General features: G+C 37.4%; 1 protein-coding gene across 5 annotated transcripts in view; it reads right to left on the bottom strand.

The window, feature by feature from the left end:
- PCGF5 (polycomb group ring finger 5) overlaps positions 1-18,048 on the bottom strand; it is a 118,568-nt gene that overhangs the window by 12,339 nt on the left and 88,181 nt on the right. For 4 of the 5 annotated variants that reach the window (XM_061162168.1, XM_061162167.1, XM_061162171.1 and 1 more), the window contains exons 4-8: positions 16,210-16,265; positions 16,037-16,096; positions 13,108-13,256; positions 8,176-8,274; positions 5,439-5,528 (exon numbers count right to left, since the gene is read on the bottom strand). In XM_061162168.1, coding sequence (XP_061018151.1) covers positions 5,439-5,528; positions 8,176-8,274; positions 13,108-13,256; positions 16,037-16,096; positions 16,210-16,265 — 454 coding nt within the window. The remainder of the gene's footprint in view (positions 1-5,438; positions 5,529-8,175; positions 8,275-13,107; positions 13,257-16,036; positions 16,097-16,209; positions 16,266-18,048) is intronic. The other variant, XM_061162169.1, reaches the window with a different exon arrangement.

The raw sequence follows: 18,048 nt of genomic DNA, 5'->3' as shown, positions 1-18,048 counted from the left end.
ATAGAATTATAATAATAATGAAAGCAAACATATGTAAGTTATTAATAACACAATATTTATTATGTCAGGCACCCTGCTAAGTGCCTTATTAAATAATATTTCATTAGTTCTTACTAAAATTTTTTTAAGATTGGTATTATTACTGCAAGTTTAAGGATCAAAAAACCGAGGCAAACTATGCAGCACCATACAACTAGGAGGAAATAATTGCAACAATCATAACGAAGATGAATATCCAGACACATAAGGAACTCCCAGAAGTCAGTAAGAAACACACAAACTTCATAAGGGAAAAAAAAGCAGCAATGGATTTGGAGAGAAACTTTACATAAGAAACACAAAAGTGAAAATATGCAGTGCTGGTGAGGGTGTCAGAAAATGGGCACTCACACATTATTGGTATTATTATAAACTGTGAAAACCTTTTTAGAGAACAATTTATCAGTATCTATCAAAATTTAAAACATGCACATTCTGCTGTAAATCCACACCTGGAATTTAGCCAATGAATATGCTTCCACATGTGCAAAAAGATGTATGTACTGGAAAAGAGCATGTCTGTAATGTTAATTTGAAAAATGTCCACCGAATGAGTACTAATCAAATTATGCTATAGCTGCACAAATGGAATACTAACAATTTGTTACAAAGAATTAGTTTAAAATTTACTGATTCTCCACAAGGCATATCAACACATGAGAAAAATAAGTTGCAAAACAATACATATGATCCCATTTATGTTCTAAAAAATGTGATGAAAACACTGCATGGACATTTTAAGCAGAATACATGTATTAGTACAGACGTGGAAACCACAGAGTAAACCAATGGTCATATATCATGTCTCCTAAAATCTTATTACTCAAGTGTTAGTTGCTCTCAGTTGTGTCTGACTCTGTGTGACCCTATGGACTGTAGCCCACCAGGCTCCTCTGTCCATGGTTATTTTCCAGGCAAGAATACTGGAGTGGGTAGCCAGTCCCTTCTCCAGGGGATCTTCCGAACCTGGATCTCCCACATCGCAGGTAGATTTTTTACTGTCTGAGCCACCAGGAAGTCCAAAAGATGTGTCAGAAGTGGGACACACTTCTCAAAGGATGGTCCAAAGATGAGATGCACAGGCATCCCCTGGGAGCTTTCAGAAATGCAGAATTTTTGTCTTCACTCTAGAACTACTGAATCAGAATCTGTATTTTACCAAGATCCCCAGGTGTTTTGTGATTTGCACACAAGTTTGAGAAGCAACAGTTTTTAAAAAAGGTCCATTTTCTCCCACTAATAAGCAAAAGAGGAACACTGATCTTGAGGCACAAATACTGTTATGAACTGAAAAATTTCTAGGACTTAGCTAAGTCTGACCAGATAGGCAATTCCTAAAGATAAAAGTCTTTCAAAAATGCAACATGAAGAAGACAAGGATCCAGAAAGAGCAGAGAGAAAAGTAAACAGGCTGAGCCTGAAGTGGACCAGCCCCAGGATAAAGGTGGGGAGTGGCCCAGATGCTGAGTGGTACAGACAGAGATGTCCTGCTCTTGAGGAGTGGAGGCAAATCGACTGCCAGAGATTCTCCCAGGAGTCTAGCAAGAGGACATGAGGAAGAGGTGATGTGAATATGGGGTCACCTTGCCAAAGGCCCAGAAGGTCAGAGGCAGTGTCCAACGTGAAATAGGAAGAAAACCACAGACTTTGAGTGTAGAGCTTTAGAGAGCACCCCACAGCACCAAACTGAACAAGACCGCAAACGCCAGCCCAGCCAGCCTGGAAGTTTAATGCTCTGCCAGTCAATCGCGTTCTCAAGCTCACCTAGATACATGGGGAAGACGAGCCAATACAACTAAGAAAATAATGATAAAGAGCTTTGACCTAACAAATACTGATAGACATCATACAGTAACAGAGAAGGCCCAACTAGTTTCCTTATAAGTTAACTGGAACTTTATTTAACTATATCCCAAAGAAAATGGACAGCTGAAGAGTTTTAGGTAGCGATGTCATGTGGTCAGATTTTTATAAAAGCTATAATATGAAATGCTGGTGTAGGATAAGTCCTGCTCAGAAGGACAAAACAATGTCCAGAAACAAAAATGGATATCACATCTGCATGTGTACACATATGTCTAGATACATATGCAAAGACAATGGTGACATCTCGAAACAGTGAGGCGCAAATTGTGAATCATTCAATAAATTGTATTTCTGCCAAAAAAATTTCTTAGAATAAATCGAGAGTCTTAGCCTCACTGTAGGTTTGTGTGTAAATGGACAAATCCTGGGTAGATTAAAATGTTTAATAGAAAGAAGTACAAGAAGTGAAAGAACCATAAATTGGTCATTAGTTTAGGAAATAACACCAATCCCAGCCCAAGACAGAGCCAGTTGGCAATGCCAGAAGGTAGAGTAATGCGAGCTTTTCAGACAATCTGGTGTCTTGCTGGCAGTTAAGGGCAGAGATGGGAAGCGACATGACTGCAATAAATATGCTGGAAGGGGCTTAATCAAGAAAAAATTGTTTTATTGCTAATTTGTACCTTCACCCCAACTGTCAGAATTTATTAATTATAATACCTCGTAATTAATTGGAACATGAGCAAAATTTAAAAACGAACAGAAAACGAATGGGAAACAGAACAAAATGACCTTTAGGCTGCATCGGCATAACTATTACCTTATAAAAGGCTTTCATTCAGTTTACTCTTCAAACAAACACTGAGTGTCTGTACGAGGCACCGCTTTAGGTGCTGGAGACTCAGAGTGAACAAATCATCACCCTGCCCTCAGACTACAGCTGACGTGGGAACAAACAAGAAACATACTAAGAGGCATGCTATGGAAAACGGGAGGCAAAGAAGGGATTAAGTGTCAGACTGGGACTGCTAAAAAGGTGATGCAGAAGCACAGTTCTCTGAGTGAAGGGGTGAAGGGAACAAGCGAGGCAGACACATGGGGACGCAAGGGCAAGCCTGGCACACTAGAGGAAACAGAACACAGAGGCCACTGGGGCCAGAGGGCAGGAGCAAAGGGCGAGATGAAGACAGGAAAACCTGGGTGGGGCCCGCCCTGTACAGGTCCTGGCAAGGGCTTCAGCTTGTATCTAAATGCCATTAGATGTTACTGGAGAATTTAGAGCACGGAAACATGTTCTAATTTGCTGCTTGCTAGGTGAAGATGGAGATGGCAATGGCACCCCACTCCAGTACTCTTGCCTGGAAAAATCCCGTGGACGGAGGAGCCTGGTAGGCTGCAGTCCATGGGGTCGCTGAGAGTCAGACACGACTGAGCGACTTCACTTTCACGCATTGGAGAAGGCAATGGCAACCCACTCCAGTGTTCTTGCCTGGAGAATCCCAGGGACGGGGGAGCCTGGTGGGCTGCCGTCTATGGGGTCGCACAGAGTCGGACACGACTGAAGTGACTTAGCAGCAGGTGAAGATGGAAGGAGGCACAGGTGGTAGCCAGAGGAGGCCTGGAGCCCAGGTAAGAGACTTTTACAGAAATTCTGGAGAAGAGTGATGGTGGCTTGGACCAGAATGAGGACCTGATAAGATGCAACTGGATTTTGATTATTGTATTTTGATGGCAGAGTTCAAAGAATTTGCTAAGGACGGAGAAACTAATCAGGACAGACTTCAGGGATTTTGATCTGAAAAACCAGAAAAATGAAAATCTTGCAGCTGCTGAGACTGTGAAGCTGAGGGAGAAATGGGTTTAGAGGAGAACAAACGAAAAACAGAGTTGTCATGTTAAAAAAAAATGAAACAGGCTACTTACTGCTGCGCCAAATGTCAAGGGTGGTTTTTATTTGTGTTTGTTGATTTAGTTTTTAACCTGAATAAAAATTTTAAGATGCTAAAACCATTTTTTGGAACAAATTTTTAATAAAATATGCCTTACACACGCAGGGGGTTTAAACTATTCAGAAATGTGTAATCAGAAGCATACTTGTAGTAAAGACTGAATACACTTTATTAATGACAATTTCTGTGAACTAGCTCTTTTGAGCTCTGCCATTAGAATAACTGGCAGTGTGGGTGACCTTTGGGAAGGGACCTCGAGAAGGACAAGTGAGTGCCAGAAGAGGCCCTGCCATGGATGACTAGTCACATCTCTCTAACCTGAAGGCAAACCTATTTATAACGATGGTTTCAAGCACTAACACATACTGAAGTGTCCCATGATCAAAGAGAGCTAAAATTATACCAATATGGTATTACTATTATGTGTAGTATCACAATATTTAGGCCCCAGGAGGGCTTGTCAAGAGAGAATTGACTACCCTTGCAATCTGCACTGGGTCCCTGGAACATTTTGGTTAGAAAGAATTAATGAGGGTGATATATATATACATATATATACACAACCATTTAAAAATATATAAAATGTCATAGAAAGGCAAGCATTAATTTACCAAATACAAAGACAATTAGGAAAAAAATAAAAAGGAGCCCTAGAGAGGTTTCATGAGTTCCTCAAGGCACACAACCAGTTGGTAGCAGGACTAGAATATAATTTATTCCTCCTGGTCATGAGAACTTAGCCTCACGAGGCAGGCATCATCATCCCAGTGGGATGCAAACTGAAAAAAGTTCTACTTAAGAAGTTACATGTTTCATTTATTATTGTGTCATATCAAGACAGTTCTGGGGAAAAAACAGTTCCACAAATGTTTACATTCAATATAGGTATATTTTTGAACCACTGTAATTGTGTGAGGCTACAGTTCTTAATTTTGTGTTTTTATAATTACTACTGTATTTCTTACTGCTACAAATTAGCCTTGCAACCCCTACCCCTTCAGATTTCCCTAGTATCGACATTACATATAACTCAGGTAAGATACACTGGAACGTTCAAATTAACCCCAATCAAAGATACAGTTCAAAATACCAACTCCTTTGGGGTTTTAAAATAAATGTTCTTAGGTTTCTTTTAATCATTTCTCTCATATTTCCTGGGGCCTCAGGCACAATAATCTAAATCTGGTATCAGAAACCTCTGCAAACTCACTTACCCTTCGGTCCAATCTTATATATTTTCAATGTAAAGGAGGTACCTGAAAAAAAGAGTATCTAGATTCTACCCTACCTGTCCTCTCTAGCACAAACAAAAATATCTTAACCATTAAACATACTAGTCAGGGCAGAACTTAGAAGTTTCCATATTTTATTGGGGTTTAAAAAAATTGAAGTACCATCTTGTCGACTCTAAGTAGAGTTCTGAACATATTCAGATCAGTGTTTTAAACTCACCTTAAACATAACAAAACCACATTTAACACAGACCTTGGTCTTATACTTGGGATCAGCTATCATGCAGTCACTGAGGAACCTGTTTCTTCTCTTTCCCTCATTTTTTTTTTTAAAGTGTCTCAGTAACTGTTAAATGTCATTAACATAATGATAAACTAATTACACACATAGGTAAATATAAAAGCGATTTACGTTTTCGCCTCTTAGTCGCCATCGTGTCATGTAGATGAACTCCATAGTGTGATCCTTCCCCATAATTTCACCATTGCACAGCACATCCAACTTTAAAAAGAACAGTTACAGATCCATTAACATAAGTAACTCTCAATTCATAAGAGTTTTACACATTTTTTTCAAAGTTCAAATAAGATTCAAATAGTTATATCAAAATAGAAGTAGTATCCATTATTTGAAAAGAACACTGGATCTTTCTATTAAAAGCACTGGCTTGCCTCATAGGTATTAACAATTCATACATAAGTAACATGAACCACTGTCTGTCTTGTCCCACACACCTCTACCTCAAGTTCAGCACATAATTTGGAAATGCAGTGTGAAGCTCCTTAGTCACTGTGCAGTCTCTGAGGTTTCAGACATGTTTCTGTGATTGCCTCTTACTGAATGAGAACAAGCTGGAAACCTCACGGTTCCTCCTGTCACATTTACCTTAGGAATTCATCTCTCATTTGAAGGAGCCACTTTCATTAGTTTGCATCTGCAGAGGGTAAATGAATGGCTGTGGATATGTGATCTGCGGGGCCTTCCAGGCGTTCAAGTTGACAGAACAGTAGGGACCAGACCACAGGCCTGAATCTCCCAGGGCTCTCTCTTTCTGCTTTGCTTGGTTTGTGACTTGTATAATATTGGGTTGGCTAAAAAAAGTTCATTCAGGTTTTTCCGTAACATCTTACAGAAAAACCCAAAGGAACTTTTTAAGGGTCTTAAGTAATTCTTGTCTGGCTAGACAGAGAATAGGGTTTTTGAACTTTATGTATAAAATGAGTGTAATTCCAATTGTACTAGATAGATGCTAAATTATATTGATTTTTTGATGACTTATAGTGACATAAACGGACCCGCATAATGTTTTCCAGAAACTATTTTTAAAAGAACAAAGCAGATAATGCTGGGAGGGATTGGGGGCAGGAGGAGAAGGGGATGACAGAGGATGAGGTGGCTGGATGGCATCACTGACTCGATGGACATGAGTTTGAGTAAGCTCCAGGAGTTGGTGATGGACAGGGAGATCTGGTGTACTGCGATTCATGGGGTCGCAGAGTCGGACACGACTGAGCGACTGAACTGAACTGAAAGCAGAGAATTCTACTTTCTTTATCTTGACTGTAAAATGCATAAGCAAAGAGGTAAAGGGGTTTACTTAGGATGCAATTACAATCAGGTACACTGTTCCTATTATTGTCATTTAAAAACCAAACAAACCATCCTGCCCGAATAACCAATGCTGTTATAGAAGCTGCAGCTGTTAGGTATTTCATAAAATTACTAGCCTACTTGTAGGGCAGCAAAATAAGGGGGGGAAGAGTAAATATTAGTAAAATCATACAGAAAGTTCTTAGCATTGGGGTAGAAAAAAAAGCTGTCTGTGGAGTCAGTCTCTTCCCCTTCTATCCTTTTCTATAAAGAAATGTAGTAATAATGGCCAACAATAGGACTGCAGGAGAGCAACAATTCTCTCAGTTCTAATAACTTCCTGAAAGTTAGAAAATAACTCAGTGAGTCACACCTGAAAGTAAGGAAATAAAACTGCAAGTGGTATTTTACAAGAAGAGAATAAAGAGCAAAACCAAATTATAAAGTTTCATTTTCTATTTCACTGTGGTTATAAGTCGTTTTTATCTTTTACTTTTTATCAAGTACATATGGGTTTGATTAATGTTCACAATTTTTTCCCCAATGTAAAAGTTGCTGTCTCTGGAAATTTTTTTTATATTTGTAGGACCAAACATATAAGAATTAATCCTTAATCCACAAATTAATTAGTCATTTGTAAGACATTTTAAAATAAGTTCAGGTTCAGAGGTTTCCTCAAAATACAGACTTAAGATTTAAACACAGGCATTGCCAGGTATTATTTTATTTCTGCTATGATTGTTCATGTGAATACTATTGTATATAAGACTGAAAAAACTATGTTGCCTTTGATGCCTTTGTTTATATAGGAATCTAGCCTTGGTCTTAAAGGTTTTTTAGGTGCTACTAGTGGAACTCGGAAGGGAGCAAGAGGAAATTAATACAAGTTGTAAGACTGCCATTTGCGTGGGTGAGAAATGGTAGCCGTTCCCTCATTATGTTACAGCCATAGCCCTAGGATGATAAACATTCTTGAAACACTGCACACATTACAAGCTGTGCTGTGTTCAACATCAAGGCAACTCACCTCTCCTGTAAAGAAACTAGTATGCTACATTTATGTAGACACGGTATGCTGGTGTTACCTAGGGCTAAACAATATCACTTTTGCATACTGCAGAACTAAATGAATATCAATTACAAAATCCCTTTTCATAAAACAACGTTTTACATTCTGAAAAAAAAAAGTCTACAAAGAATGTTAAAATGGATTGAAAAGGTCTCAGACTGAAAAAAAGAACATACCATAAAGCATGCAGGCATTAAAAAAAAAAAGTATCCATTTTAGCTGGGATATTTATTTCAAGAATACTTAATGGTAAATATCTCCTCTAATTATAAAATGTTAAATTTATAAGTATCATGTTCTAGTTGGGACATTAAATTCAAAAATACAGATTACACAGATAGAACATTACATCCCAAAATTAAATTTTTAACATGAAAATAACCAAAGTTTCCACAAAATTAAATGTATGCTCAATTTTTACTTTCTTTTGTTAGAATTCTCCTTCAGATTAGAATTATCAAAATAATCAAGATTAGATTATTAACTTACCTCATAAGAACTTGGAAGTTTTAGTTTTAAACTTAGAAATTTTTTAATAGTTCCCACAGTTACACGTGTAGAACACCGAATGAATTTCTTCATTAAACCCTAAAGGAAATAATGATTATTAATGAAAATATTTTACTATGCCTTGGTTTTCTCATTTCCTTAGCAGTACTAATCCACTCATTAAGCTTAAACATCAATAAAATATAAGAACCAATCTAGAATGACCATCACAAATGAGGCTGTAGACATGATAAACATGAACCAATTTGTGAAAGAAAATTACATCCCCAAATCTTAAGTTATCAATATTAAAACAAAAACAAAACCCAGCAATTGAATCTTCTAAAGATATAAATTGTTACTTCTATTTATGCTAGGAAATTAGGTCAACAATTTGGAAACGTTCCTTAATTCACAAAGTCAGAAAGTGGAACTATCCAGTCAAAATATATTCCTAGCAAAATATATTTCCAAGCAAAGACCAACAGAAACTAATCTATTTACAAATAACACCTGATCACAATTCAGATGGTAAAGTATCCATTAAGAAGAAAACAGAAGTTAAAAGTCACATCTAAATCAAAAGGCACTTGACCCATCTTGAATGAGAAGACTGACGTTCTAGATAGCGAGAAAACAAAAGTGCCAGACAATGCACATGGACATCCTGTTGTCTGCTCACATCATCTCGGCCTCCTTAAGGTCTCTAAACAGCTCTGAACAGCTTATGCAGACTTGTTAGCATGTTTCATAGGTCCCAGTTAAGTCAGAGAATAATGTGAGGGTATTAGAAGACCCTTTAAGTGTATTTTCATCTGCAGGGAAGTCTAATGATAAAAGGACCTGTAGAAATGACCTGGTGTCACCACTCATAATCTTTTCAAAATTACTAGTAAGTATAGAGATCTCAGAAGAGTAAAGGTTTTAAAACTAGGCAAAAGCTTGTTTTTGGAATTTTTAATCCAGTAAGGTCGGACATCAATCGCTAACAAAATTCCAGCTTGGATTATTTAATATTTGATGTGTAAGTACTTTGGAAATAAAAATATAATTATGCGTTCTCCCCATAGACACGTGACACGATTCACTCCTCTCCTATATATGGGCTATACTTTGTGTCCGTTTTATCTCACAGTTTGTTGTTGAAAACTGAACATTTTACTGTGGTAACGCTGGAAATCAAATTCCTGCCTGCTCCTCAGGGAGTCCTCTTGTGGCTTTTCCTTGTTTCTCATTATTTAATGACTTTTTAAAACTACTTCTGCAAAGTCTGTATTCTTTACAGCATGTATGTGGCCGCTGAAGTTTCTTCCTATTGGTCAGCCAACAACTGAACAGAGATTTCCTTGGAAGCAGTCGGTTTCCCAGTCTTTGCTGCAGGACTCTGTATGAGTTTCGGGGCCCACCTCTAACACTTAACCACGCTGTTGACAACTCCACCCTGGTCTTCACTTCTGGCTTGTGCAGAACCTCGACGTCAGCCGAAGGTGCGAGTTTGGGGCCTATTAATGTCTGTTCTCAGCATCTACACAATCCTGTGTATATACGTGTCCTTCTCGATTCCTATGAGTATTTTTGAGCTTCTCAAAGCTGCTATGTATTCCGATATCTGTCTCATTCTCTAGTTTCTCCTTTTAAGCTTTCTGGTTAAGTCTACTTTTTGCCCCAAATATTATTTATGCTTCAGGCAGTCATGCAGTTACAACAACATTGATTTGTATTTAGTTCTCTCCTCCTGCTCCTCCCTAGTCCATGGAGAAGGTTTTATCCACTAGGCAAGCTTCAAGTCAGGTCTAATATAGACAACATTTTAAGTACAGTATTCTAGGATCCAGCAGACAAATTATAATTATTTGGCAATTAGGCTTTGAAAGAGATCTATCTCCCTTCTGTCCTTTTGGTGCTTGAGAAGCTGCAGTAGGATAGTGGGCTGTGATTTTTACAAGGCTGTTTCAGAGCTGAGAGCAGAGGATGGGACTAAGGCAAGTTAAAATTATTCTTACCAAGAGTCAGCATTTTTTCTTGCTCCATGGGTTTCTGCAAGGATTTTAGCCTTTGGTTAACTATCAGATTTCTGAAAAAGTCGATTATGAAAACTTTTGCCAGCTTTTTCAGATTTTATGCAAGAGCAAATTTTTGGAGCTCCTTATTCTAAAACAGTTTCACTGTGTTTTTGCTCCTGACTTCGACGTTTGAACTGCAGTAGGTATACCATATAAACAATACATTAACTACTCTACCACATTTGAGAATCTCATCCTACTACAGAGGAATGAGATGGTTGAGAAGGCTATAAAGGAACCTAGGAATAATTTTTATGCCTTTATATAATATATAATCCAGTCTCAAGGATAAGACACATAACAAAAAAGATAAAAGATAGTATTAGTATCTGGTACCTTTAGAACACAAATACTGATTTAATAAATAGCAAAGTAAGCTCTAATTGAGGAATAAATACAAGTCAATTTCAGGAGGGATTCACCAAGGTGGGGGGAAAAAAATCACAAAATATAGAAGTCTCTTGAATCTTGACAGAAGTCTTGGACAGTGGTGAGAAGAAGGAATAACATGCCAAAATGGAAGGCTTGTTCAAAGTCTTAGGGGTTTTAAATATTCTTAATATAAACCTTTATATACTCTGGATGCAAATTCTTTGTCAGATACATGGGTGCCAAAATTTATGTTGGTGCTCACAGATAAATGACAATAATCATATTTTGATGATTCACTTCCAGGAATTATGGAAAATAAACTTACAAATACAGGGGTTTTAATAAAAGACCTTGAATGCTAACACAAGGAGTCAAGACTTGATTCTAGAAGGTGGCAAACTATGGCCATCGCCCTCAAGCCAAATTCAGCTGTCCATCTATTCTCATAAGGGACGTTTAACCGGAACACAGGCAGGGCAGTTTGCTCACTATCATCTATGGCTGCTTTAGTGCTAAAATAAGTCAGTTTGGTAGTTATATGCAACAAAGTCTGTATAGCCCACAGAACCTAAAATACTTACTACTTGACCCTGATAGTGGCTATAACTGCTTGTACACACTCAGGCTGCAGCCTCAGCCCTGGATAATAAAAGAAATCAAGAATACAGGAAACACTTCAGACTACTTTAAAAAAATCTAAATATAATGTGAGCAGCCCTTAGTAGACTGAGGGAAATTTTGCAGGACTTATGACTGGTTGAAGGGAGAGGAGGTCAAAAATGTCTTAAGAATTTGAATTTCTATGATTGGTTAAAAGATGGTAGTGATAAGGGAAACTGCATGTTTGGAATAAAGTTAGGTGAAAATACAGTATAGTGAATTTGTCTTTAAATAGGTGAAGTTTTATGTATTAGTGAAACTCCTAGTTAGGATACTAAAAGTAGTTAGAGATATAATACTTCAACTTGGGAGTGATGACAGGTGTGGAAAGGGGGATTTAAAAATTTCTTTGCATAGTTGGAAGTCACAAAAAATAGAAGTGACCTCCTAGGATGACTACAGAGAAAGAATAACTTAGTTGGGGGCTAGATATTAGCCTATACTCACATATATCAAGCAGAAGACAGGAAGAAGTCAAGTCAGTAGAGACAGTATAGGAGTGGCCAGAGAGAAAAGGTGAGAATCAGAAAAGCAGAGTACAAGTCAGATAAGCTGTGAAAGTTGTTTTAAGAATGAAGGCACAAGAATGAAGAAAAGTCTATAAAGGAAAGAGTGAAAAGGTAAAATCTCAATTGGAATGGTGAGGTGTCAAAGATGCCAAACAGTATCAAGGCAGGGGGTAGTTAATTTTTCAGATGAATCTGAAATTCAATGATTTAGAACTTTCATACTAGAAATCCTGCAGAGAAGTAGACTTCTCATTTATTTATGAAGGGATACTCCACTTTCTGACTGACTCAATTTTCACTACAAGATAATAACTGTATATATTAGCGAGCTAAAGGATGATCATCATCTCCATTAAGAAGAACCTCCCCCAAAGAGGATTACAGAAATGACTGAGAATAAGAGAGAAATGTAAGATCGTTAAAAATTCTTATGCAAAGAAGGCTGACAAACAGGAAAGGGTGCTGCAGCAGAGCATGAGATGCCAACAGAGAGGCCTTGAAGGATAAACAGGAATGGAGGCCACTTCTCTAACTATTGCGGTACTCTTTTACATGTCTTGTCCAACCAATCTCTCTTAACTAAATCTATTATCTTATTTTATTATAACTGTTTGTATGAGTAAGACCTAACCAAAGATCCCTGAGTGAAAAAACTTACTATTTACATCTTTGCTCATGTCCATATAGTCGATAATATTCACTGAATCACTATGCTAATGCGTATTTCTTTTTGCAAGATGCTGGGAAAACTTAATCAGTATTAAGGAATTCAACTCACTGGCTTACAGATCACACAGAGGAAGTTAAGGAAAAGTTCACAGGTACTTTATAACATCCATCTAAACCAACTATATTGTTCATAAAATGTATTAGCCATGACGTGGATAGCTTTTTGAGTTGCAAATAAAAATAGAGAAACAAAAGAAAAAACTAGAAGAGGATGAATAAAAGGGTTGAAGATGCTGTGTGTCATGAAATGACCCGAGTCTGAGTTGCTGACCACACTTAAAAAGGGAAAAACAGTGTATGTAGGTGAACTCCCAACAAAGGTATAAAAGGAGATGGAAGGAGAAATACAGGTGTGATTCTCCACATTGGCCACTAGGTGGTGGCATTGACCCAGGACGGTTCAGTCATGAGGGTTAGAAAACAGGAAGGAGCCTGAAGTAAGCAACTGCTTGGCAACTTGCAGGCAAGGGAATATCAGAAAGTGATGTTCTATTTGTTTACGTTAATAAAAACTTGGAAAGCAAACATTCTGAGACACTTGGAAAATTTATCAACAAGTTATAAAAGATTATTTAAAAAAACTGTAGTCATCCACTCACCTTTACTACATTGTCCCCTGATTGTCCATTATTTCGTAAACAATCTAGACATATAGCAATTTGTGGGTCACTTCTGTGATAGTCTTTATCATCTTGATTTTCATCACCTTCTTCATCTACTTTAGGCTTGTCAACTTTTGAAGTATCATCTGTATAATTTAAACAAACACAAGTTAGATATAACTCAAGGTTGATTTTATAGTTAAGCAACAATACACTAACCATGAGAACAAAAATCAAATTTAAAAAACATTTTCTTAACAGTTCTTGATGAAGAATAACCAAAAATTTTAGTACCTTTAAAATGTTCCAACCAACTCAATAATGGAAATATTTTTTAAAAACCATTAAGTGGCTCATTAGCATAGCTTACAAATTCTAGGCTCACTGGGACATCCAAATGAAAGATTTAGGACTAACTATATTTGGTCACAAAACGACTGCCATTAGTGATTAGACCACTTAGAAATTGACAGAATATAAAAATACTTCCACCCTGGAGAAGAAAATAGCAACCCACTCCAGTATTCCTGCCTGTAAATTCCATGGACAGAGGAGCCTGGCGCGCTATATTCCAGGGGGTCACAAAGAGTCAGACACAACTTAGTGACTAAACAACACAAGAATATATATTTGATAAATTAATAATTTTGAACATATGTTGTTTAAAGAAATGTATAAAATGTTCTTTTAAACTACATCATTTAAAAAGTTCAGTCAACATATGTAATTAGAATTTCAAGTTTGTATATACATAATAAAGTGTTTTTGATCAAAGAAAAAAACTACTTCCAAATTCTACATTTATTCAAAGTTTAAAACCAAGTAAACTAAATATTTAGTAAAACTAAAATATTTAAGTTCAAAATTTCAAATTATTAGATATTCTTATATAAAATCAGCTAGTGAAATAACAAGTAAAATGAATTAGCTTTTTTAGCATGCATGTAACTAACATATTAAAACACCATCAAAGAAATCTGAGAATATTTCATATTATAATCAAATGTATTTAACCTATGAAATGCCAGCAGGCTACATATAATGCACATATATTTAATGATTCATTTGTTTATTGAGTGCCTTTAACTCTGTTAGACTAAGTCTGAGGGAAGAACACTGAAACTAGAGTGTGGTCATCCTCACTCTTATGGTGTCAGGGTATAAAAGGAGGTACAGACGGAGAAGTTAATAAAGACTCTGATGTAAGAGGTAAGATAGGCCAAGTGGGCACATATAACAGAGGTGGAAATAAACCCAAATTCTGTGGTGAAGCAAAGATTCAGGGGAGATTTCCAGATAAAATATGAGCTGAATATATAAACTTGAAAGAAGGAGCCAGTCAAGCATTACAGTATAGAAAAGCCCAGGAAAAAAAAACAGACCAGTTAGATTAAAAAAAAAGATGAGTTAGCTCCTCTGTAATGACTGTAGTAAAAAACATTACAGATGTGTGGTCCAGGGGAGGTGGGAGTTCTCTTCTGCCTTTTTATACGGAAATTACCTAGAAAGGTAATTTGGCTTTCTATGAACCAAGCTCCAGCTCTAAGAAAAGGTCCAAACCTTTCACCCAAACTAAAGACCAAATATGATAAAACTATTTTAAAAAGACAGAAATATGGGGGAAAAGGAGAGAAACACAACTCAGGCTGCAGTCCTTCACTAGTCAATCTGTAAGACACAGTCATGGACTAACCTGACCACACAGCTTCTGAGGACAAGCCCTGGCTCCTGTTGTCTTGAAAATGTAGTTAAAAACTGGAACATTCAGTCAATTTTACCTATATGTTTCACTATGGCACTACTGTATAAATTGCAGTTTACACCTGGGTAAAATAAGCCTTTAATTAAGTTATTTTTTGCCAGGCTTGGCTTCTTTGCCCATTTCAGTGTTTTAATTATAGATTAAAAATAATCCCTTGCTACCTTACTCCAATCATTCAAAATTATTCTCAAACTTCCCCTGCTATAGGAAGCCAGTCCTGCACAGTTAAGCTGAACTAAAAACAAAAAAAACTCTGATCCCCATTTTTCATGTGAAAAGAGAAAGCCACTTCAATGATATGTATGTAATTGACAATCCTATGAATCTTATGGGAAAACTAGGGGTGGAAGACTGAGCTCTATAGCAGAATGAGCCTATAAAAACACATACAGCCTTGAAAAATTTCAGTGGTATTCAGGCCATCCTGAAACAAATCTCATGTCAAATGACCAAAGGACACTTCTTCCTTATAATTTCAGATATGTTGTATTTTCTTTCCTGTGAATTATATACGTACTAAAAGCCTCTTCCCTACCAGTAATGTCTGCCACTTTCCTTAATTATTAAAAATTACTCACTGCTGAATCTCCTGGGACCTAAAAGGCAAATTTGAATACTTAACATAGGTGATGGGGAAAGTTCCCATAAGTACCTAGAAATATTTTTCAAATCTCAGAATATATAAATTTGTATTATTGGAAGTCTACCTATGAAAAGTTAATTCTAGATTATCAGAGCATAGCAAGATCCTCTGATCTGGCTTTCAGCTACATTCAAGTCCCTTCTCCTATTAAATATACAAAATAAAATAAATACAACCATAAACCCCTCACTGTTCAGTTGCAGGCTATGGCCATTTCTTCAATTTCCTGTAGCTCTTTAGCTAATACTGCTATAAACAGTGGTCACTTTTCTGTTTTATCTCCTTTTTCTCTTACCAGTTTCCTCTATTTCCAATTACCTTCAATTGGACCGATCCAGATTTTACATGCATTTACACAAAATCTCATGATTCTATATTAAAAGTTCATAGTCAGAGAAAAGTTCATAATATAAAGAGGTACACAATATTGTACAGAAGAAATTTGAGCTTGGAGAGAGAGATTAGCTCACCACAGCTACAAAAGGCTAAGAAATTCCAACAGATAGAAGTAAACAAGTCACCTTGTCCATTTTCTTGAGGCTTATTTTTCTTCCAAAATTCAGATTCACGCTCAAGTTCTTCTAATTTAAAAGAAAAACAGTATAAAAATAATAGAAACAATCACAAAATCTTTAACAGAAATGGTGATCTTACAAAACACAAACAACCTGCAAGTATTCAAAGAGTGACTTACGTTCTCGCAGTCCAGGAACCAACTTAAATATAATTTCCTCTAGTGTGTTATCCAACCTTCCAAAGAGGAAAAAAGAGAATATACTAACAATAAAGATATTAAAATCCAGTATGTAAATTGTTTAAGATTTGCATCTCACATATATTACAAAATATAGAACATATGGTTTTAGCACAAGCACCACACCCAACTACTCTGTAGGTGGAACACATTTATTTCTAGCCTGTCCCAGTAGCAGACAGATTATACAAATGGTCCTGTCTCCAGTTCTCTCTATAATCTACCCACTCTGAACAGGACTGTGATTAAGGGAGGGAGTTTTTTCCTCCACCCTGAGAATATGGGCTAGCCTTGAAACATGCTCAGGCCAAAGAATGTGGCACAAGTGACATGCTGAGCTCTGAGCCCAAGCCTTATGCCTTATGAGGCACATCACGTGCTTTGGTACACTTTCTTGGAACCCTGCCACCATAACAAGTCTGGGGGATGAGACACCATGTCCTGGAGAGCCAAGCTGCCCTGGTAAGGCCATCTCAGACCAGTTCCTGGGCAGCCCAACCAACAGGACAGAACCCAGCCAGGATCCGCAGAGCAGTGACCCACCAGCCTCTGACTGCAGTCACCTAAGTGGGCCCAGCCAAGACCAGCAGGCCCACCTGGATCTGTGAACCACACAGAACTGTGAGGAATCAAAAATGCTTTTAGTCTCGTTTTCAGCATGAAATTTAGGTATGGTCTATTATACACCAATAGCTGATTCAGACACTTTCAACATCTCTATGACAACTCTGGTAGAGAAAGAAAATCTCCATTCCTATGAAAGAAAATCTTCATTCTGTGAAATTGAGACCATTTTTTCCTAGATAAAAAACGTAATATTGGGGACTTCCCTTGTGGTCCAGTGGTTAAGACTCCATCCTTCCACTGCAGGGGGTGCACGTTCAATCCTTGGTTGGGGAAGTAAGATCCCGCATACCAAACATCAGCATGGCCAAAAAAAACCCAGCACTATCTTGATGCTGTTTTTATTTCCTTTCCCTCCTGTATCTGAGCATAACTCCTCTTTCCATGACTTGCATTTCCTCATCCTGCCGTCCTGCTCCTACAGCATCCTTTCCTCTCATCTCCTTCCTCCTGCTCAACTGCAGTACTCTTCCCTGACAATAAACATGGACACTCTTCTCACATCTAGAAAACCCCCAAATCCTGGCTTAACCAATCGTCTTCTCAAGCTGTTAGCAGATTCTTAACCTCTTCTTCCAACTGGAAAACTCTGAAAGCATAACCAACATTATTTCTGTCGTGTATTTTTTGCTTCTCTTACTTGACAGACCTTCCCAAATCATCCATGACTTCCATCATTGAATAGATTTTAAAAGAAATTTTAGAGTTAAAATTTTAAACTTTTTAATTACTTTTAAAGTCATTTTTCTCCTCAAGCTCTGCAGCAGTTTGTCAATGCTGCCTAGCGATGCCTCTTTGAAAACTTCCTTTCTCGATTTTTCTTTTTTCCTATCGACTTTCTTTGTTCCCTAGATATTCTTCTTTTTGCAGCTACTTCTGCCTCTGAGTATTCTTCTTTGCTCTGCTCTCTGTACTCTCTGACCTTTTCTACATACTTCCTTTCCTGAGGATCTCATCCACTTTTGTGACTTCAAAACTAACATACAGGCAGATCACACACACACACACCCAAACCCCCCACCTCTCTCTGTGAAGCTCCAGTTCCATGTTTCCAACAGATGCCGATTATCTCGAGCCCCTCTTTTTGTTCATCTATGTCAAGACTTGGTCTTCTCCTTCAACAGAATACCTCTGAAAACCTGTCTTTCTTTTTTA

The sequence above is a fragment of the Dama dama genome, chromosome 15 (assembly GCF_033118175.1).
Source record: "Dama dama isolate Ldn47 chromosome 15, ASM3311817v1, whole genome shotgun sequence".
NCBI classification, from domain to species: domain Eukaryota; kingdom Metazoa; phylum Chordata; class Mammalia; order Artiodactyla; family Cervidae; genus Dama; species Dama dama.
Note: the sequence above shows the minus strand (reverse complement) of the source record. Positions and strands in the feature narration are given on the sequence as shown.